This window comes from Kryptolebias marmoratus, linkage group LG9 (assembly GCF_001649575.2).
Source record: "Kryptolebias marmoratus isolate JLee-2015 linkage group LG9, ASM164957v2, whole genome shotgun sequence".
Lineage (NCBI taxonomy): Eukaryota > Metazoa > Chordata > Actinopteri > Cyprinodontiformes > Rivulidae > Kryptolebias > Kryptolebias marmoratus.
The window spans coordinates 22023840-22047775 of record NC_051438.1 but is presented as its reverse complement, the minus strand read 5'-3'; the positions used below and the strand labels follow the sequence as shown (position 1 = coordinate 22047775).

The following is a 23936-nucleotide window of genomic DNA, read 5'->3' as shown; positions in this document are numbered from 1 at the left end:
TAATTTGACTGCAAAACACCCTCAGAAAGATTAATCTGACCCTGGAGGGATGGGGTATGGTGAAATGGCCTTAATAGAAGAAAACCTTTCTTCTGTTCTTACCACTAAAAGTTTCTAGTTAACATTTAAAAAAGCAAAAACAAACAACTTTGCTGGCAATAAACACAGCATGTTTTGTGAAGAAACAAAGGTGTAGTACCTAAAATGAAAAACTCAACTTTTATGCATGGTAGTTTAGAGCTTTCCCCAAGGTGTTTTTACAGAAACTTTGTTATGTGCATTGTGGCCTTTTATTCACATTCAAACACAGTAAAAGGTCACTAATATAAACCTTTTGGAAAAAAAATAACTAAAGGGCAAAGATATGTAGAAACTCCAGTTACAGTGTTGGAGTACAGGTAAGGAAACACTGTCTGCATTTATCTCTTTTGTTTCTTTAAATGAGATCAAACATTATGGTCAGGGATTATTGCATAGTATTTGTACTACTGTACTACAGTTCATCATAAAAAAGGAGAAGAAAAGTGCCTTTTAATTTAGTTTAGTTTTTTACTTAAATTCCAGCATTTTTATTCATACAGATTGATTAATATATTCACTGTGTGGACATGATTAATTTTGACACAGAAAGAGTAAAACCTTGTTTTAAAAATATGTGTTCATCTTATCTGTGTATTTTATATGGGTGCGTACGGGTATATTTTGTTTTAAAATATTTTTATATTTGATTTTGAAGGCCTTTTATTGCTGGTATACTCACCATGCAGGGTGATGTTTTCCTCAGGCTTGTTCTAGTTTTTGCTTCTTTAAGTTATTAGAATAATTTGGCTAAAGATGTTAAATAAATCAGGGTTGGAGTTTGTTTTTACTGACCTGTCTTTTTTGCCTCATCAGTGTAATATAAACATTTTGGAGGACATAATCACACTCACTGAGTGTGTGAGTGCTGCAGCCGTTTGTCTTTGCTTCTTTCTGTGAAGGTGACAGTGTATTGGGTGTATGTTAAATAAGAATAAGGGAGGTTTTTATTTCCATTTACAGCCCGGCCTTTTTGATCAGGCTGCACAGTCGTAACCCATAAGTGCTGCCGGCCTCTCGGAGCAGGTACGGTGATATTTGGCTCTGTTCGCTTTGCAGAAGCTGTCAGTAATCAGTTTTGGCTTCTTACCCTCTGATGGCATCTTGCCTGGAGTATGAGGTAGCCAGCATTCATAAATCAACACAGATGCTGAGAGAAACAGCTGGTGAGTGCAGACATTTTTAATAAGAAATATTCATGTTAATTGAATTCAGTTCACTTTTTTCATCACTTAACCACCACCTCGGCTAATAAAACATAGAAATCAGTACACCTGGTTGGATCTACAAATAAGGTATCTAAAAAGGCATATAAAATGTTGTTTGGAGGTTTATATTTCTACGTTTTTTAGATAGCCTTTAGCTGCAAGGATATGTTGGTCAAAGGGGAATTTAAAAGAAATCTAACCTTTCTTTTCTTCTGCTGTGCGCTCTACTGCCTCCTCCTCCTCTCACCGCAAATGAAACTGAAGCATCAAAACTTGCCTCCAGCATTCATCCATCTAAAATTTCTACAGAACATTTTTTCAATTCATGACTGGCAGGAGCGGTACTGATGATGGTGAAGATAGCCTACAGTAACATAACATCCTGCTTGGGTGTCTGTGATTGACTGCAATGTCCAGAGACTGTGGGACAGACTGTATGTGGCAACAAAAGAAAATGCACTAAACTAACAGACATACCGATTAATAAAATATATTCATTATATTTAAAAAGATACTTCAGATCTTTAGAAGAGAGTTCTGTGGAAAGGTTTTGAAGATTTAATTTCCTAGAGAGCTCTTTGAGCTAACTCAGTTTGAAGAAAGAGAGTTTAATTCTGACCAAATTGAAATGTTAAATAATTCTAAAACAAATCTTCAGTTTGGATCACATATCTCCAAACGGAGGTCATTCAAAGAGCTATTTACAGAATACACAATATTATTTATTCGTGACCTTTGCACAACGCAAAAGCTAAATTAAAAGGCCTAACATTCCTCGAAGTAATGCATATTGCTTTCATGTCAGAGTTTTAAACTAAACTCCTAACTCTTATGTTGAGAAATGACAGAATTACAGCTATTTTGGTCAAACCTCAAAAACAATATTATGCACAATCTCATGTGGGGGTTTTTTCCGCATGATCGGTTGGCTCATGAAGTATGTGTTGTGAATTCCTTTCACCTACCACACCACATGTTAGCTCAGTTAAAGCCATTTTTGTGCTTTCTAATGTCATTTGGTTGTGACAGCCATCTTGAATTGGGTTGAGTCCAAAAGTTAGTCAGTCGTAAATATACGCTCAATATTTCCTGAAAGTTGCACAGTGGCTCGTGAGATATTTTGCTAACAGTACAGACAACTGAACACACACACAAAGTGAGAGAGAGAGAAAGGCAAAAAAATATCCCTCCATTTTAGCCTTTGATGACAGGCAATAACTATCCTTTTATGTAAACATAGAAAAATGTGTTGAATGCAATGGGATTTGTTTGCATGTCCATCTGAAGCAATAAAGATTTGTATTTGTTGTGTGATTATATAACATTCTCTAAATAAAGACCAGTTTGACGCTGCTTCCAAGATATCAACCAAACCATCACCTGCTGATATAGCTTTAGCTCTGAATCAGGCAAATAATGCACGCAGTAACAAGTTTTCTAAGGCTGAGGGCTTGTACATGTGAACATTTCAGCATTGTCTATTAAAATGAAATCACTTTTCCATTTCTCTTCTTTGTGTTAATGTGTCTTTCTTCATTTTCTGCTTGACCAAGCTCGGTAATCATCGCATCTCATCACAGCACTGCCCTCTTCCCTTCTGCTGTGGCTCACCAACACGGCAGAGCCAAATTAAACAAAGACTCATCACAATAAAGCCCGGCAAAAACATCATGCTTTTGTGCTTGAGATTATTATTGCCCCATCCTTTTTCCACACAGCTGAAATCACATGCGGTGGATTATGACAGCCATCACTTTGTACTGTCTCTGGTGCAGCTGGTATCTAGTTCTGAGAGTGACAGCGCCACAAAAAACATGAAGAAATCCCAGCCACATGGTCAAGTTAACTGATTCATAGAAGATGTCATAACAGTCATGTGTTACTGTAATTAAATTTAGATTGAATAAAGTCCATTATGATGGCACTGCTCATGCAAATTTCAGTTCATGCAATTTTAAAGCAGCAGTGTCAGATGTGGATCGAGCTGTCTGTTCTAATACAGGAAGCTGAACGAGCAGCCCTGCTCTGCAGAATATAAAAAAAGGATATGAACTGAACTACTGAAAGTCTTTCAGACTGATTCTGGCTGAATATCTTACATTAACATAGAATGGCGGTGAGAGAAAATCAACAGATCTTTCTTGCCTATTGAGGCTCAGTGTGTCAGACTGAATGGAGTCCACATAGTGGAGGATCATCATTGGAGCTAAAGAGAGTGGCTCCACACTTGACTGTGCAGATTAAGAGAGTGACAGGGACCTATGACTGGCTAATTCAATGGGGGCGCTCTCTGTTGAAAACACTTCATTCTCAACAATGTCACTCGGCTCTCCTATGCGATATATCCCACCATGAAGCATTTTGCGGCCACAGTGGAGCACCCCCACCTTTCAATCAGCTTTGAAGCAAAAGCAGTGCTGAAAGGGCCAAGCAGTCATAAATGTTATATACTCCATGAGAAAAAAAAAGAGGATCAAAACACATCTCTTGTCACTCATTAGGTTTTACCTTTCCTAACAGCTTTGATTATCGGTAAAAAGCCAAGCGTTTTAAAAAGAACGCCCCACTTCTCTTGGCATATCCACATCAGACAGCTAATGAATCATACATACATCTGAATTTCTGAGTGTTCTTTCATTTCGTTTTCTTTTTTAAAGGGGATCACTGGTCTCCGGTTTGCTGAACATCAGAGGTGCTACATCAGGGCCCAAACGAAGAAGCTACCCGTTGTGGCAGAGGTGGAGATGGAGGACAGAGAGGTACTGGTACAGTACGCCTCCACACTCTGACTCTCTGTAGTCCTGCAGAGGCTGTCATGCATATTGTTGAGAGATAACCAGAGCACAGCTCTTTGAGCACCACACAAATCCTCAACCTGTCCATCTCATCCTATCTCCCCACCCCTCCTCACTGAAGGCTTGTGGCGCCTGTGAAACTGCCAGAAAGCTAACAACAAACCCATGACCTCTTTGTGGCTCACATCAAATGGTGCTCGCTGTCAATCTTGAGCAAATATTAATTTTTAATCATCTCCTCCAAAGGCTGTACCCAAATAGCCTAAAGGGGGAAGGGTGTGAGAGAAAGGTCTGAGAGAGAGGTAAACCATTAAAATGGTATTTTTAAGTGATGCTTTCTTTGTAAAATTCACAAGGCTCCCTCTCCAAGTTTAGGGTGATTCATTTTAGTTATCTGGCTCCTTAAAGTTCAGCGCAAACTTCAGAACAAGAAATGGAAGAAATTCAGTCAATCAAAATTCCCATTTTTCAGTGTCACAGTGAATTTCACTGAGTGGGCCACATGTTCAAAGAGAAAATCCTTTCCTCAAATGTCTCAACTCCTGGCATGCTCTCATTTACATTTCAGATTTGAGCTGAGAAGAACTGGCTGGCAAATATCTGGTGCTCCCACTCACTTCTTCATTTTAAAAACGGAGTCAGCCAATTGTCAGTCCAGCCTTAGTTTTTACTGTAAGAACACAAGCTGTTACACCTAAAATACCAAACACTGTTTGCTTTTTTTATTCTTCTCATCTTCATAATGTCTGATCTACATTTACAGATACTAATTGCTCAGACAGCACCATATGTCCACGCCATCTCTGTCTTTTTTTTTGTGCACAGTGAAGCCTAATTGGCTCAAATCGTAGCTCGAAAGTGAATCATGTAAGGCCAGCAAAGTGACTTGGGCTAATATCAATAGTGATGAAGTTTCTTATATTTAATAAAATAATTTTTCAAAAGGTGTTTTAAAGTTTGGTTTGGAGGTCTGTTAATTGCTTCACCATCAACACACCAGGACTTTTGAAGTCTAGTTCAGCTTATTTATCTTCTACAAACACTAAAACTGAGATTATATTTTCACACCTCTAGTTTTTTATAACTTGCCCCTCGTGATAAATTACAAAAATCAAAATGTGCATGACAGGCTGAAACAACACAAACCCACCTCACATGACAGATGCTGTAACATCAGTTTTGTCGAGTGACAGAGTTTATGAGCCTGAAAATGGTAAGTACCAGATATATGTGTTCAGGACAGTCTCTGACATGGGACTTGTGAGGAAAGCATCAACTGTTCACGCCAGGAAGTAGAAATTGTGTTATTATTTTGACATTAACTGCATTCAGATTCACTAAAATCACATTTTTGCAGAGTTGTAAGCAAATATCCTGATAAGTTTGATTATGTATCTAAACAAATACAATATGAAAAAAGTAAAGGAGCAAAAACTTCACAGTACTCAGTGTCAGCTCAGCAACACTGACGACTTTATCTTCACCTCAATAAAACCCTGACAACTCACCAGCAGCTGTTCAACTTCAATGTAAACATAAATATAACTGCTGTGGTATGACTGACACAAAGCATTTTACAACAAGATGACCACATCAAGAACAATCAGCTTCAAAAACAATCAGAACAAACATTACAAGACAGAAAAAAGTCACACTTACAGTGTCCTGATAAACAATTTGTCTAAATAATTTCAACAAAATGGTCTTATTTTATTGGTAAGGATTTTGATAAGCAGTTTATTTAAAACTTTTAGACCACAAAAACACATTTTTTTCCAATGCTTTCCTTCAGATAGTTAACTTCATTATTTTAAATTACCCAGCTCCTGAGGCTAATCCTAACAATCCTGTATGAAGTGCAGCATTGAAACTACTAAACAAATGTTGATAAAAACGTCCCAAAATACCTCTGATCTGGGTAAATCTTACCTCAGTCCATCCAGCCAGCATTCCAGGGGTGGAAATTAGCACCCGCCACCGGCCAAATGCGGGTAAATATTTGAAGTGGTGGGTGAATTTGATCAACACACACGCCACTGTGGCGGGTTGGCAATTTAAACAGAAAATGTGTTATTTGTCCTCCTGACATATAGGGGCAGTAATGTGCTCGAGTTGCTGCTGTTACGTCGAGCCCCGTTCCCCCATCAGATACGGTTCCCCCTGCGTCTCCGTAAATAATGACTTATCTATTAACAGAATTGTTTAGAGGGGCAAATATTTCTCATTAAAAAAACAAAAAAAACATAATTCTTTTAAAAATAAAATGTGCTAATAATATCATAATACAGAGGAATAAACACAGTTAAGGAGTAGTTGGTAAATTATTTTTGTCCCATGTTTTAGAGGGGGAACCGATTATTTCAGACGGTTGAAATATTTGGTCTCTCCCTTGTAACTTTTGCAAAAAAAGAACAAATGTCTCCAAATTCACAGGACTTGTTGTCCATGATGAGAGGAATAAACACAGTTAAGGACTTTTTGAAAGAGGTGTTGTTCAGCTTGTAGGGCACCACAACTGCTTCCACCCACCTCCATCATCATCATCATCATATGAAATTACTTTTTGTCACAACAAAAAATTGTGGCTGGTAAAATATTTGAGTGGCTGGTAAAAAAAATTTGTCCATCAGCCACTATGGCTGGTGGACAATTTTTTTAATTTCCACCCCTGCAGCATTCACAGCTGTATTTAGTGCCGTCCAAGTGCAATACTCATGGCTCAAAATGCATGTTTGTGCCTAAATTAATTAACTGTGACTTTTTGTACAGAAACTTCCCTGTTTTGCTATTGGTTACCTAACTACCTCATGGTGACAACAGCAGAACTCCAGGATGTTAGGTTTTTGTTCATGTATTTGTAATTATATGTGACTGACAATCAGAACCATTTAGACATGTCTCCAGTGTTCTGAAACTAATATAAAGTTGTCCACTTCTTCTGTTACATTCTGTTCCAAGTAGTATATAATCAGCAAATTCTATATAAACACCATTGTTCTCTCTTTGTGCTCATCTTTTTACCTCTTGTCCCTTGTGACTGTGGTTTTATATTGTCGGCCAAATTTGCTGCAGAGTACGACTTCAAAACAGGAACATGAGATTGTACAACAGAGATCATAGCATTGAGAAAAGGGCATTTTATAGGAAATAAATAGTGACCTGAGTCTGGCCTCACACACACAGCGGCCCCTGATGTCTCCTCCGTGAGCATCCACCCACAAAGATCAGCATAAGTTTCTGCTCAAACGGTGAAACACATGAAGCTCACAGGGGTTAAAACCAAACAGTAATAGTTCATAGCCTAACCCCATCACAGGCTTTTAGGAAAAGGGGCTCAAAGCAGCAGTAGCAGGCTTTAGAGCTGAGGTGGAAAACAAAAGAAAGAACTGTGGGAAAAACTGCAAGCGGCTGATAACGAAATGAAGCCTGTGCAGAGGAGGAACCAGGTGACAAATGTGAATTGTTTGCCAGTTTTTTTTTTCTTCCCTTTTTAATTTTCATTCTCAATGAAATGTCTGAGGGAGTAATCCCTGCAGCTTGACTCCGGTTCTCCCAGTCTGACACAGAAATCACCGTCAGCCTCCCTCACACTCTCTAACAGTCAGTGGATGTTGTTTGCTCCATTAAACAGGCCTTTAATATGGAAGCCCAGCGCTCACCCAGCAACCCCAAACCTCCCACTCAGACAACAACCGCAAACAGAAAAAAACCCAGCATGCTAAGAAACAACATCACTGCAGAGGAGGTGAATACATCAAAGTCCTGCAGTGCTCAGTGTGGTTTGTCTCACATTCATTTGCATGAGCTCAATAAATGGTTGAGTAGCCAGTGATACCACAATAATGCAGTTTACCTCATGTGCTGTTATTTTTGGTGACAGGTTTCTGGTTTATGAGAAAATGGGACAGAAAAAAAATCTTCATCATTGTCATTAATCAGTGCAACTTAACTAGAAACTTCCTCATAGTACTCTCACACACAAAAAAACTATCAGAGATCATTTTTATAATTGTTTTATAATTTGATTTCAAACAGCCAGTCTTAGAGCTGGAAGAGTGCCAATAACATTGTTGCTGAAAAGAGCAAATTTAGAGTTTATCTTTCTGCCAAGTCTTTATTTATCTGTCAAAGCTACACAAAAACCTAAAAAAAAACAAATGTCATGAAATTTAGTTAAGATTTGGTACATTGATAAAAGAAAAATTTAATAAATTTAGAAACTGATATAGTATGTCCCTTCTTTAACTCTGTAAAAGAGAGCACTAGCCTTAAAGATCTGTTTTGAAAACATAAATCACAGATTGCATAAGAAAAATGTACGCCGTTTGTCTTTGTCAGAGGAAAAGCCAATGCATAGCTCTCAAAGTGCAAACAGCATCAATTCACTTTCTGATTGTGTTGGTAGGAAAACTATTTGAAGATTTATATAAAAAATATGTTATCAAAAGAATATATTCTAGTACAAACAGCTTTAAAGTATTGATCTTTCTTTAGTTCTATATTCCTATCCAAATATGTCCACTTTTAGCCACAAAAATATCAAAACATGTTTACTGGCAGATGAAAATAAAATACAATACATCATTTCATTTTCATATTTATCAGAAACATTAAACCCTGCTGTGTTGACAAAAAGATAGATCATGAGATGGAGTTTGAAAAGAAAGTCGGTCCTTCAAAACGAATTCCAGTTTTATGAAATACAGGAATCTCATGTTTGAGTCCAACATGAGTGTTTCTCATTTTCTCTTGGCAATCTTGACATCAGTTTGACGTCTATAACTGAATTTAGATGTCCACAAAGCTTCCACTTTAATCCAGTGTCTGCCTAGACATCTATGAACAGTTAAGATGTCATTTAGATCTCTTTTCAGCCTAAAAAAACATCAGTGTAATGGTAATTTATTACAACCTATGATGTGTAAAGCTATAACTTCCAGAAAACTATATATCTCTTTAGGAAGCATTTATTTTCTGGCAGAGGGTGGTCCAGCAAAATAGTTTGGTGCAACACATCTAATACTTCGTGTTGACACAAGTTCTTCATTTTTGTGATTTTTTTTATGGTTTCTGTTTCCCCAAAGCTCCAAAGCTTTTATTTTTTTATTTTATTTTGTCAGTGACAGAAAATTCTCATAACTGGAGAAAAGCTACAAAGGCTATACAGATTCACTGTGCCTAAATTGAACAAATCTATACAATCTAAGACAAATTGTAACGGCTGATGTGAGCGTGCACACTCACTGTAAGCTGCTCTAAGAGGTTTGTCAAGTAAAATCTACCAACTAGTCAAATACATAAAACTTGTGTGGGATTTGACGTATGAAATCTCTTGGGTATAGTGAGAAAATCTTTGTTGATCTCTGGCAAACACAGCACCACTTTAAACAATGCATCATGTCGACAGTAGTTCCCCCTTTGGGACAAAGTGGCAGCAGAGGGTAAATTTGTTAACTACAGCACAACTAGTATATAATTAAGTTGTGCACTGTAGGCAAAAAGCATATATACTGCAGGAGCAGGCTGCAGAAAACAAATTACCATCATTTCAAGGCTCCAATACTTGATAAAAAGTTGCTTGTGTCCTAATAATATATCATTTGTCAATAGCAAAATAGAAAAGCCTTTCAGACGTGTGTACAAACTGGCAGTCTGTAATCATGTTGTCTTTGTGGTTGTCAACTGGCATTTAGAAATCCATGCTCCATGCTAAAATACTGACCTTTCCCACTTCCCCCCCAGGCGCTCTTTCCTTCAAGTTATTGGAGTCGTTTCTCAACTGTGAAGTCAAAGTCATGTTGTGAGCCCTGTGTCCTGACCTCCATTTACTTTCCAGAGAAGACTCACTTGGCTTCAGTGGTTAAGAGGTCCAATTAGAGAGGGCTGTTTGTGTTCTTTGAGTTTGATTTTAATTTCTGCAGCCGCTGAAACTGTGAGTGCAACAGCTCAATGCCAGAGCACCACCTCTGTTGTCTGAACACCCTGCACTGGTCCTCTGAGTTGTTGTTAGTCTGCCTAAAAGTGAGGGGAAGTGTGTCAGAAACTCTACTGAACACCTACCATACCCAAACAAGATGTCTGATGGGACAGACTGTGTTCTCAGCAATAGTTAAAATCTTTTGATGTGAGGTTCTGTGGAAAGGCTATAAACAATTAATATCATACTTGTCATGAATAGCTCTTTGAACAACTGCAGTTTGGGGAAATTGAGTTTAATTCTGATCTGACTGATGAGCTAACAGCTAGTCTGACAGGAACTAAAACCAATTTCAAAAGTTTCTAAAGTGTTTCATGACAAACCTTTTTTATAAACCTTTACATTATCACTAATTTTGCGTCACATATCTTTTAAAGATAGAATTTTACGGTTATTTGCAAGTGCAAATAGCAACACAGCAGCCAGCAAGCACTTCCAGCACAGCCTGAGGCCTTTCAGTTCACCACATTTTTCTTGATTCCTTGTTTGTTTGTTTGTGATGCGAAGTGAATTGCTGATCACAGGAACAATCCCTTTTCATTTTGAGCGAATGGACAATACATTCTTCATTTGAATCCACAAGTTTAACTTTGCCTGGTTGTAATTACAGCCAATAGCAGTGCAACAAACAGGAGCGGAGGACATCTAAAAAAAACAGCTTCATCTATACCTGTAATCCAAAGTAGTTCAGCAAAAATTAAAAAAGAAAAGTCCTTAATAAAATCTAACATTTTTGATGATTAGCCACCAAGAAAAAACAACACTTTGCTGCTACTTCTGCTCACAAATAATTATAATTATATTTATAACAAGTGTTTGCATGAACTGTTATGAAATTTTGAGATTGGAGTTGTTTTAAAATGTCAGTAATTGACTCTGGTCTTAGCTCAGACCAGCAGTTAGTTCATCAATCTGGTCAGAATTAATTCTGTTTCTACAAACTGCTGTCTAAAACAGCTAACATATTTGTTCATAACCTTTCCACAAACCCCACTTCAAACAATGTAAACAAAATCTTTAACTTGAGTCTTATTTTCTCCATCTATGTGGATTAGAACTGTGACAAACTCGAAGCAGGCTCGAAGGAGAAAATCTGATTCAAGCGAGAGTGACAGGGGATAACATGAAGGAGGGGGGCAGGACCTAATATAAATGATTCTCGCTTGTACTATAGCCCCAGGATTCTACATCAGGCTTAACTAATGTGCAATTAAGCCAAAGACTGGAAGAAAATCACCTTGTAAAAACATTTGTCAAGTGAACTGTTTTTCTGTTCCGGGCTGCTAATTAACAAGGGAATGGGAAGAGGGGTTTGTTTGCGTGTGTATTTACATATACATGAAGAAAATAAATATCTGCACTGTTAGGGGAGAGCATTACTAAATCCCCTTCATATGTCTCTATTAGACAACACTGACATGTAGTCCCTATCATTAAGCAATAATAGTTTACTTTACAGCTCATGAACTACAGTATCAACAAATTAAGCCCAGTGATAGTGCAGGGTGCCAAGTGAAGCATTGGGGTGTGGGGGAGGGGGGTATAGGGCAGGGAAGGAGGAGGGCAGAGGGAGAATGCAAGGCTTTATTGTGTCTGTCACATTAAACGATATTGCAACCACACTCGGAGTAATGAAGACCACTTCTAAAGTCATTTAAAAGTCAAATCATCACCGTCTGTGAATTTCAATGATGTGTAATAGAAAAAGCACGCCAGAGGCTTGAGCGCAGGTTGAGAGCGAGAAAGAGGACAGAGTGAGGCCAATGGGTGTCAGGAGTCAGGAAGTTGCTGTCCTCTCAGCAGACATAAAGGTGATAGATGAAACTACAAGGCTGAAAATGCTGCATGACTCAGGGGAGAGTGGGGTGTAAATGCACAACAGTACTTTGTGTGGAACATTTTAGCAGGATGCGACATGCTTTATAAAGTGTATATGTAACATATCTAGGACTGTGTGTATGTGTGTATGTGTGTGCGTGTGTGCGCGTGTGTGGTGTTGTCTGGCAGGTTCGTGAGTCCGAGGCAGTGGACATAAAGGTGGAGGACTCCCGGGTGTGGGTTCCTGCCGAGGAGCCCATCGTTAACCCAGGCTTCCTGCTTGACTCCAGGATCTGGGAGATTTGCCAGCAGCTGCCTATCCACTGGATCCATCCCTCCCCCATGACCGGTGAGAGCAGGGGGCAACTTTGCCTCTAAATGCAGACTATTAAGACTCTTGCTAGAGGGCATCCCCACAGGCCGAATGCAGGTCCACAGAGGCAGCATAATTTACCAACCGTATGAGCAGCCTGCCTGTGCTGCTCTCTGTGTCAGGAAAGTGTAGAAACTGAAGGACTGTGGTGGAAATGAAATTCAAATCCTTTGTGCAAAAAAACACAATGACAGTGAAAAATCATAACAACTAAAAGTCCATTCAAAGTTACAAAAGCGTTATCAGCAAATGTGCTTTAGTAAAACCTTTGTTGGATACTTCTGTAAACATGCAGGACAACTCGCTAACTTAATTTGTTTCTTCCTTCCTTGAATATGAGGTCCCAAAAGCAAATTAATAAGTTTACATTAAAGTTATTGCTAAAGAAGGTCATGCAATGTGAAATCACTAAATCTTTCACAAACTAGTCACGTTTTAAACCTGTCTTTCTAGCCAAGAACACAAAAAAAAAATACTTTTGCTTTGTGAGACGGCCATCTATACCAAAAACTGAGACCATCGTAGCAAATATGGATAAAGCTACAGCACCTGGGATTTTTGTAGAAAACAAGGCGCAAAAAAGATGAAGAACAAATGTTGCAAATTAAAATAAACCTTTGTTTTTGAAGGAATTGTGGTCTACTATTGACATCATTTACCTCAACATCACAAGATCTAACGAAGACTAATTTGTTGAAAATGATTGAATAATTGTGTTAATTTATCTTTTAGAACTGGCCTTTTGTTTACTTCAAATGTGACACATTCATTCATTATCACAAGAAAAAGAGATTTTCTTAAGATCACTAGATACTGTAATTACAATCCTGTTTAAATGCAGCTGTGAATAAAAAAAAACAGTTAACCAAACAGCAATTGTAAAACAATATGACACTGAGCAAGAAAACGCTTGTAATTTGCTGTTTTCTATTTAAATTTACAGAGTTTAGTTCTGAGTTTCAGCTCATTATGTTTCTGTCTGACCTGTAATTATTTGGTTTTGCTTCACTTTCTTTTGCAGAATCTAAAAAGTCACACAATCAAGTCAGCAACGAACAACAAATAGATACAAGTAATAAGCAGCAGTACAAGATCTCTGTTGAAGTGAAGTTTTTATTTTCTTAAAATTATTAAAAAATTATTTTAAAAAAAACTGTGAACATTCACGCGTTGATTAGATTGAAATTTGTCTTTGTGTGTCTTTTTTATTTTAGCCTGCAGGGAATGTTTGTTGAAAGGTTGTCAAAATATTACCTTAAGAGACAATATCTGTTTACTGAACAGAAAAATAATTGTCACTTTGTATTAGAAATGCATAAAATTGTGGTATCTCATTAGATTGGTTGGAATGATCTTATCACAGTGATAGATTTTTATGACTTAGTGAAAGATAAAAATGCCCTGAAACAATAAAGATTTTTGCAGATGTGCAGTGTGTGGAATGTTCACAAGACAATCTGATAAATATAATATAGAATTTAATATTCCCGTATAAAATAAATGGACAGTGTGTATTTTTTAAGCAAAGTGTATGCATCTAAAACATGATTGTGTGCATATAAAGAAATGTTGCCAAAAGGAGAACAAAGTGTGTTGTATATTGTTGTATCAGTATTTTTTAGTTGATTAACTGGGCATGGAGGATTTTTGCATACAAAATTAGGATCTGAACGTTATAAAAAGAACATTGTTTGACAGAAAAAGGAGAAGTCCTGAAAGGAGTTTGAGTGCTAGCCTAGTTTTACACTGAGATCATTTTATGTGGAAAAATTCCAAAGATGTTGCCTGTTTTGGTTGAACCTTGAAAATAATGTAGTCTTGTGTTATATTGTCAGATGTCAGGCTCGGGGTAGGTGTTGCAGATGACTCTAAGCTAATAGCATATCGAAATTTAGCTCAATTTCTATGAAACTGAGTTGTAGCCAATTTTTTGATTGCTAATTTTAATTAGCTGTGGCAGCCATCTTAAATTGGATTAAATCTAAAAGTTAGTCAGTTGTATTTTCTGAAATTTTGTCAAAAACTGTTCAGTGGTTCATGAGATATTTTGCTAGCAGACAGACTGACAGAAGTGAGGCTGCCATTACATCGGTGCCACCAAGCCGTCTGACTACCACCAGTAGGCAAGGCAGGGGAAGTGTCTTGCCCAAGGACACAACAGCTGAGATGTCATGGCAGGGATTAGAACCGGCAACCCACTGGTTACAGGAAGAACCCCTACCTCCTGAACCAGCTAATTGTACATCTAATGATTACTTTTTGAGAGTTTAATTAAAACTCATCCAGTTCATCATTAGATATTTTGAGGACAGACAGAAACATGTTGCTACACAAAGGCAAAAACATTATGATCTGCTTTCACTTTTCAGAATCAGACAATAAAAAGCCACAGAAAAAACTCAGAATTTTTATCTTACTATTTATCTTTAATCTTTTCTCCTGTTACTTCAAACAAAAGAGACCTGTCTGACATATATAACACTTCCTGTGATTGCAGATGCTGAGGGTCAGGATGAGGACACACCCGACGCAGAGGTCACAGGTCAGCGTTTCACCCGGGATGTCCTGGACCATGTTCCTGTAAACGACTATGTAAGTCGGGCCCTCCTTCTCTGGGACCACACCAAGAGATACAGTGAGCCGCTTCAGTCAGCCCCAGCTCTGCCTCTACTCTTTCTGCATATAAATTGCTCACTAATTGATGTTAAAACTGACTTTGTGCACCAGAGGGCATAGCAATTGCTCTATATATCTGTTTAAGTAAGGCTAGTTCATTGAAGACTCCCTTAATGTCTCCCCATTAATTGAGAGGAATATCCAGCCTTTCAAAGGCAGCAACTTGTGCCTTACAGCACCAGTTAGTGCCTTCTTTTATTTCATTTTTTCCACTCAGGCAGTGGACAGTACTCTACAAAGACACACTCTCAAGGTCACTCACTGCTGCATGGATAAGTTGCATTTATTAATAATGCTTTAATTATCAAAGCATATAAAATAAGTGGAGAGGCCAAGTGGCATATTTTGGCGTGCTGCATGTAAATCGCTCAATAGTGTGTGATTAATTATCCCTGACTGTGAGGGGAAACTCACATTGCCTAGTATATTACTCCAAAACTGTGCACACAGGAACAAGAAAATGCACAAACACACACATATTGAACACTTACAGGTGAGTTGTCACTACAGCTAACTTCAAGGACAATGAGTTAGAGCTACGAGAAACAGTGAGAGACACGCAGAGAAATGAGATGTCCTATAATGTTGACATTTATCAGACTCGTCCCAGAAACACCCCCTCCTCAATGCTTCTTCCCCTTTGGTGTCTGCGACAGGAGATGCAGCAATTAAAACATACCAGGGGATGAAAAACTCAGCTTCTCTTTTGAAACGCTCAACTACTATCAGCTGAGTAATGCATACCACCACAATCCATTCCAGCAGCTCGTCCAGGCGCTGTTTGTGGGTCTGGTGATAACAAAGGCCTTTGTGGCCAAGCGTAGGGCAGGCAGCAGTCTGTAATTGGGAGTCTGAACTCTCCCTCATGCCAGTGGGATGCCACATGTGTGAGCCAAGCTTTTTTTATTTATTTATTTATTTATATTTTTTTCTGCCCAAGCTCATGTAAATGTGCACACAGTCCAAAGCCAAGCACACACACATAGCATCCACCTCACACTCTTTTCCTGTCTTTTCTTCTGTCACACAAGCAGACCACCCAAAAAATCTTCATCTGCATTTCATAAGCTTGAAACTCTGAGCCACTTCTGTCCACAGCGCTCACTCATAAAGCAGAATAATCATCTGAGTCCTTGTGACACAGGCTGACAGATATATGTTGCTGAACTTTGACATGCTGCCATGTCAGCGTGCAGGTTGTCTCAGAGGTGGCCCTGAAAATTTCAAACTAAATAAGTACACCCCCCCACACACACCTCACCACCCCACCACCCCCGACAAGCCTGAAAGGATTGTACCTCTGCTCTTGACCCATATATCTAAAATGAGCTCTTGATATAAATCGACCACACACATGCACATGTTTCTGTATGTTTCTGCCTATGTTCAAGGGTTCATATTGCATATGAAACTTGTTAAATCCTTGGCAACCTCGAGGCGCCACATTCAGATGCATTATAGAGGTGTAAAAAGCTGAAGGAATTCAAATCTATAAATGCAGGAGCTATTTGTGCCTCCAGAGGAATCTTTATGCTGAGGCTAAAGCTTCTTATCACTTTGAGTATGCTGAAATACATGACTATGTGCTATTGAATTACTGTATATCCCATTTCATTGTCATTCCACCTCACTGTAAAGCACAGGGAGATGAAAATCTGAGGTCAAGATTCACAGCAAAGCATTTTAGATGTTACTCCATCCTGTGTACTTCCATTAAAAAGAGGCTTTTTGAATACAAAGCAGGGCGTGAAAAAGAAACGTTATCTCTGCTGTTTTGATCAGCGGATGAATGTGATGAGCTCTGCTCTGAGATTTAATAACACATCCAGGCATGTGCTTCAAGCTCATGAAGAGCGGTGATCAGTGTGTGTGAAATAATACCAACAAGTGTGAAGATTAGAGGAGTCATGCTTTGATTTGTTACATCTTATTGAATGACTGACACAGTTTTCTACTCTGCCGACTCATTCACATCCAGTGTCTCATATTATGCACAGAAGTGCCTGCATGAGGGAGCGCATGTGTGTATATGTGAGCATGAATATGTGATGAAATCAGATGCAGCAAGGTGGTAATGGCTTTTACTCTTCATTAATGCTGCTTGTTTGTGAGTGACTGTTTCAGATTTCCCAAGGTGAACTATTCTTATCGTCACAGCTTCCCACCAGAGACAGCAACTCAAAGCGAGAGTGATTAATATGTACCCTCCGTTTTAAAAGGATAGCTCTGATTAATTCTCTTTAAGGTACAATGCTGCCTATTGGCTGTTTGTTTTGATGAACATCATTTGAATAAAATATTTTCCTCATTTTCCGAGCCGCAGCTCCAGACTTCGTTACATCCCAGTTTGGGCTGCGAGGAGGAGATAAGATTATCGTTGGTCCATTGACAGCTTTCGTGTTGTTTCCATAACAGATTGTTGCCTGGAAGCTGATGACCTGAAACCTGACTGAAACAATAAATCATTAAAAGCCTAGCTGTGCCTGTCATACTCATAAATCAAACCCAGGTATCCTCGATATCATCTGTTGCACCCTTTCCTATGTGTTTTAAGTATGTCTCACAAGTGTGTAATGTTGCTCACTTTATCAGTGCTCAAATCAAATGCAGAACAAACTTTTATATCAAATTCAAAGTAGCTAGCTCTCACAGAAGAACACAAAGACAAAGAGTGAGATCAACTGCTCAGTGACTTGTAGGATAGATGCGAGAAATCTGGTTATTCCCATGCAGAAGTTGGTGGCGGAGTGAAGGTTCTCCTCAGGGTCCGGTCCTTTTAAACATTTTCCACACATTCTCTATTCCCAACAGCGGATGTGTTTTGTTCTGCATGACTGCACGTCGCTGAGTCATTGGAAGCATTCCTGCACCGGTTTGTTCCGAATGTGAAGGCCGTCCTGGATCAGAGGAGATTAACAAGACTGCACCGGATCGTCTCAGAGGATTCATTTACTAAAAGAGATTGAAATGTGGTCAAACGCATACTGAGGGCAGCCGCTGCCTCTCAGCCCGTACGACGTGAGTTAAGTGGCACTTCTCCGAACCCCATTTGGAGTTGTTCTTGATCAGAGGCATGGCAGTCAGCCCAAAGAGTCAATGAGGGCATGAACCAACCAGCACAATGGAAAAATCCAAGGGCCATTAATTCTACCCAATTTACCTTTCGTTTGGGTTTCATTTGGCCCCTCTATAAATTCAGAGGCAGCCAGCAAGAGCAAATGAAAGAATCCTTCTTAGGCGATCATTACTCTGCTAATTGCTTCAGGAATGTGCCTTGCACTTAAAGTCAAGGTCAGGGGGAGGGCGTCAAGACGTGAGGAGCTATAATTTGAATGCTCTGTTGGAGGAGGGGCAGCCGTTTTCTGTGCAGTGTGTGCTTCACTGGAGGGAGTTAAGAGGTCATGGATGAAAGAAATAGTGTAATTATGTTGGTAACTAGCAACTTACAGTCCCTTGGACTGAAGACAGAACTGGTATGGAGGTTGTGGCTGATTTCACCGTGCAGCTGCCTGTCGCACCACCGCAGGTGTCGTAAAAAGGTCAAGGACGTTATCATATTTTATTCTCCTGAAGCCCAATTCAGACCTGCTTCACTTGCAGTTATCTTGATCTCTTTGTCAGAGTCATTAAGCATGACACAACTTTGCATTTTTACAGACATCAGTTCTGATCTTTTCACTCATGTTTGGTTTTACGTACATTCGGTTGACCTAGAACCGAAGCAGCCTCATCTATTCTCGTCACCTGCTCCTCTTCTTCCTCCTCTTTCCTGCCCTTGCCTCTGGAGGACTGGCATTTGTCATGTGTGTTTTTGTAACCCTGCCCGCTCCTGTGTCCTCTTTCAGAGGGATGTTGGAATCGAGCTGGATCACTACCTGGATGACAGAGGCTTCTGCTGCCAGCACTGTCGCCGTGGTTACCGCTACTGTCGACGCTACCACAAGCCTCTGGGTGGATTCAACCCCTGGCCGTACTACTACCAAGGAGGCCGGGTCATCTGTCAGATCGTGATGCCGTGCAACTGGTGGATCGCTCGCATGCTGGGGAGGATCTGATGCGGGTGGGAGAAGTCTGAGGTTTAGGCTGTTTCTGTTGCTGTTGGTGAAAACTCTCTCTGATAGATATTCCAGATGACTTTTTGAGACCAAAGCAGGCTTTTGTAGTTTGTTCTAACATCAAATACATGTTAATCTAAATAGGATTGATTGATTCTTTCCCAAAAGGTATTGCTTGTTAAAAGCGGTCTCATTTTCATCCTTTTCATTTTCTGTATGATGTTGATAAATCATAGCATTTTAGCTCAAAAGACATCACAAGAAACAAATCAGTTTAAAGTATATTTTAGCAGCTTTTGTCTTTTCTTTTCCTTTTTGTTATGCTTTCATTCTTACTCCTAAATTTATCTGCCACGTTGCAAAATAATACTGAATGATTGGTTTAAAAATTAAGATTTTTTTATGAGATCAGCAGCAGTGCAATCTAATAAAACAGCCCAGTCGTAATTTTTAAAGTTTACAAAGTTTTTGAGTGTGATTTATTGCTTTGCAATATTCCTTAAATTGCTCCAATTATTTTGCCCAGCAATCAACATGGATTAAATTTTATTTTCAACATCATACTGTCCAGTTCATATCTTGTTGCAACCTTAATTTTTTATGTTTCTTGCGCTTTTTGCTAAAACATTTAGAAGCTTGTAAACAACATTTATGGCAAAGATGTTTGACAGGGTTGCAGTAGATTGCAGAGGTATTCTCAGTTAAGTGCTATGCCAGTTTCTTACATATATCTTTTATAGTTTGCATAACAAACAGATAAGAGTCCTTTCCATGCCCTGAAACCAAAACTAAATTGTGAAGGAATCAAGAGGGAAAAAAAAAACATTCTAAATCCAGATGTGCAAAGAAAAAACAAAGTACATGCAAAATAGAGCTTTGTGGAGCACAGTCATGTCCAGAATTTATGCCGTCACTCAAATCATCAAACAAACCAAGGTTTTCAACATCGTGACTTTAGGACAGTATGCAAATTCGCTTGAGCCATTAAGGACTAATTAGTTGCACACAAACACATCCACAAATTAAACAAAGACATAAAATACTGGACACAAATGAACATGATCCAAAAAGAGAATTAAGAGAAAAGAAAATAACTCCATGTCAGTAAAAAAAATAGTGAAAGCTTTGTGAGTCTGACTTTGTGTTTTGTACCGATTCCTTTCTGTTTTTGCATAATGTTAAAGCTGCGTTCTGTAATTAAAGATGCACAGACTTCAGCTGTCTTTTGTGATGTACTCGCTGATGTGTTATCCTCCTTTGTTTTCATGGCTGCTGCAGAATGCTTAAAATAGTGCTTCTTCTGTTCAAACATTTCCTTCTTTGCCGAGGCGATTCTAATCTGTAACAATGCATCTCAGCTGAAATGACTCTCATCTGCAAATAACAGATAAGGAAGTGAGATATGCATTTGTAATTGATGTTCTGTCATCACATTAAGGTGCATAAATGCCCAAGAGAATTCAAGCTTTGTGAGAACAGAGAAAAAAGGAGATGAGAATGGAGCACTCTCGTCGTGATCGTTAGCTTTGAAGTCTTTTGTATGTTTCTATTGTTTTTCTTGTTTCTCCAATTAAAATTTCATTGTATGAATAATCTCAGTTGTCATGAAACATTATGTAGTTTCCTTAAAAGACTCTTGATACCCAAGGGTGACTGTGTAAAAACTCATAGCAGTATGGGTTTGAATCCAACCCATTCAGTCCATGGAATAAAACAAATTTCCCTCTCTCCTCTCCATTAATCCCAATCCTCATTAGCAGAGAAGTTTAGGACCACATTGGCTTGACGAGACAATACAGATATTCGTATATGCTTTTATTGCTTTTTTTTTATAACTTGAGTCTTCCTGTCCTAATGGATAATAATGCTTTGTTTACGATGATATAAAAGTATCTTGCCTCCATGTAAATAGAGATGTTGACTCGTCTGTGCTCAGTAAGATAATAATCTCAACGATATCAAAAGTAATTGTCAGTGACATGAAATTCATAAAGAAAATGATAATGCTAAAACACTATGTAAATGTATGTAAATGATTTATGAATTCAGTCATAAATGGAGTTCAGACTGCAGCCGTATTGTTATTTTTAAATCAATAATGTCAATAGCCCAAAGCAACATGTCAAGTAAAAAATGTTGGCATGTCTTAACAAATGCAGTAATTGCAAACATACTTCAAATAAACTGACAAGTGTACTGCAAAGCCCCCGAGGCACTTCCAAAAAGTTCGTAAAATCAGTGTTTATATAATTCATTTCTCTCCATTTTCTGCCTATCACATCAAATAGTCGTGTGTTTATTAAAACAGATGCATTCAGTGTGCTGCTGTCTGAGCTTCTGCACTCATTGTTGGTGAAATAGTTTAAATTAGCATTTTTTTGCAACATGCTGTTAGTTGTCTATCTGGCAAAGACAGTCTCTGAGGACTCCTTTGTGTAGATGTGAGAGTAAATTGCCATGAAAGCCCGGAGAGTCATTCTGAAAGGGATGGTTCACCCAAACTGGAGAGGCTGATACAGATATTACAGCTGGCTCCCTGAGAGCTCCTCATGCCTGTTGGGACAAAAAGTCCAATATTAAGCATGAAAGTCAAACTCTAAAGTACAGACGTCTCAAAATTAAAAATCATTGTGGAGGAGACCTCGAATGACTCTGGATGGTGGTGATGGTAAAGACGGAATTATGTGAGAGTACAAAAAAACATCCAGCTGCTTACAGGAAGAAAAACAATCATCTGAAAACCAGCAGCTGTTTTTACGTAATGTTCTAAATATGGATCTGCTGATGGTGCAATAAGTGCATTAACATGATAATATAGTCACCAAAAATTAGTAAATAAATTTACAGATTTCAGAGTTTCTTTCTGTCAGTTTGATGTATGTTTAAATCTTTTTTCTTTTCCAGAAAAGAGCCTCATGTGTAAAACATTTAAAAACATCTGAGTGAAATTTTCTTCTTACTGGGTTGTCGCAGCACAGTGAGATGCTGCCTAGTTTGTTTAAAGAATTAAGGTGAAAACTGAAAATTTGATCTATTTTTTTGTTGCTGTAAATCGTCCAGTGGCTTATTTAGCATCTTCCATCAGGGAGAAAAAAGTTAAAGCAACAGATCAGTTTTGAAGAAGAATTCTGTACAAGGTCGTGAGCAATTATTATCTTCTCTGTTGTCAGTAGTGCATTAAATGACCTCAGTTTAGAGCCAAAAAATAATAATTCTGACCAAACTGATGAACTAACAGCTAGTCCCACTGGGACAAAGACCAAGGTACACCTTGGACAGGTCACAAGTCCATCACAGAGCCGCATAGAGACAAACAAAACAACCATTCACACTCTCACTCACACCTAGTGCCAATGCCAACACAACTTTATAAATCTTTACATTTCTGTTACTTTTACATTACAAGGTTATTTACATAGACTTTTATTCATTTATAAGCACAAACAGCAATCTAACATTCACTTAAGCAAATTTCTTTAGACTGAAGTTGCTTTGTGATTGTTTTATATTCCACTTTGGTCTTGACCCTGCTCGAATTAGCCGTTAGCTTGTTAGAATTAAACTCTCATCTATTCAAGTTGAGGTTATTCAAAGAGATATCTACAACACATAAGATATTAATTATTTGTAGCCATTCCACAGAAGCCCACTTTACAAGATCTGAAGTGTCACTTTAACCCTCCTGAAGCCCTCAAAAGAGAGAAAAACAAAGAGAGGTAGAGAAACCCTTGTAACTTCGGGTCAATTGGTCCCAAAGGCCATGGGAAGGTTAACAAAATCACAGATTTAAAATGGCTGAAATATCACAGAATTATGCCAAGAACACTAAATGTTTAAGACAGGCAAAAAGAAATGCTAAAACCACTCAAAATTGGATTTTTGATTATTACTATACAGCTTTTTATATATCAAAATCTAATTTTAGTTGCATTCCTGCACTGTATGAGGGACTCAGGTAATATCAGATACGAGACACTTTTTGACAGTGAACTCCTTCACAAACCAGAGTTAAAAAATACCGTTTCAAATAAAGTCCTGTCATGTTTTTCTTATGCTTACCCTACCCCAGGTGCTTGATTATATCTGTTTTGATGAAAAGGGGGGGAAAGATTGAATGTTTAACAGGATAAACACAGACACCAAGCTTTAACCAGGTTATCCCAGTTCAAATGATTTTTTTTACCTGGCCTGAGGAGAGGCCACTTTCTTTGGAGCTCATGAGTGAATTAATGATTTTTATTTTATTTTTTGCTACGAATCAGAAAAGCAGGAAGACTTCACTTCCAGCTGCTTATTTTCATTTCAAATAATCCCTCGTTTGTTTGGATGCTATTCTGGGTTGGAGGAGAGTGAAAAACCAATGTATGAGGAGTGTCTGTATTTAGATTAGTGACCTGAAGGAAGAGTTTTCTCCAATCCAAAGTCCGGGTTTGACTCTGCTGAGGACACGTGTATTAACAGTGCCATCTTGTGTAAAAGAAGCTACACTGCTGCAAAATAAAAAGGTGATGTATTTTCTTCATGTTTAATGTTCTTTCTTTTCATTTTAGCACGCTGAATCTGCTGTCCTTTAAATCCTATAAGTCTTGGTTTATAAGTTAAATTTAAATTCTTTTGATTGGCCTGTTTAAATCTAATCTTAACAACTAGTTGTCAGGTTAACAAAGTGGCCAAGAGGCAGCTGTTCCTTTTGTCTGTGATGCTGCAGTCAGTCTGGTGACCTGATGGGTAAATAAGCTCTCCGTTCTGTTCCTGCTTCAAGCTGGAGGCACAATAATGTCAGTCGTCATCCTTCAACCGCTCCCACTGTGAGAGGCAGCGTGGCACAGTAGTAAACACTCGCGCTGTGTCAGTGGCTGCAGGCGACACAGAAATAGTCCTCCTCTTCCAGGACCCGGCTCTCACTCCATCTTCAGGGTCTCTGACTCACCAAGCAAAGGAATAGCACTGACATAA

General features: G+C 38.5%; 1 protein-coding gene across 1 annotated transcript in view; it reads left to right on the top strand.

The window, feature by feature from the left end:
• The window catches only part of tnmd (tenomodulin), a 64215-nt gene extending 43642 nt beyond the window's left edge, over nucleotides 1-20573 (top strand). The window contains exons 4-7 of the mRNA XM_017408100.3: nucleotides 3944-4045; nucleotides 12066-12225; nucleotides 14747-14841; nucleotides 18771-20573. Coding sequence (XP_017263589.2) covers nucleotides 3944-4045; nucleotides 12066-12225; nucleotides 14747-14841; nucleotides 18771-18980 — 567 coding nt within the window. The 3' untranslated portion in view covers nucleotides 18981-20573. The remainder of the gene's footprint in view (nucleotides 1-3943; nucleotides 4046-12065; nucleotides 12226-14746; nucleotides 14842-18770) is intronic.
• The last annotated feature ends 3363 nt before the right edge of the window (nucleotides 20574-23936 follow it).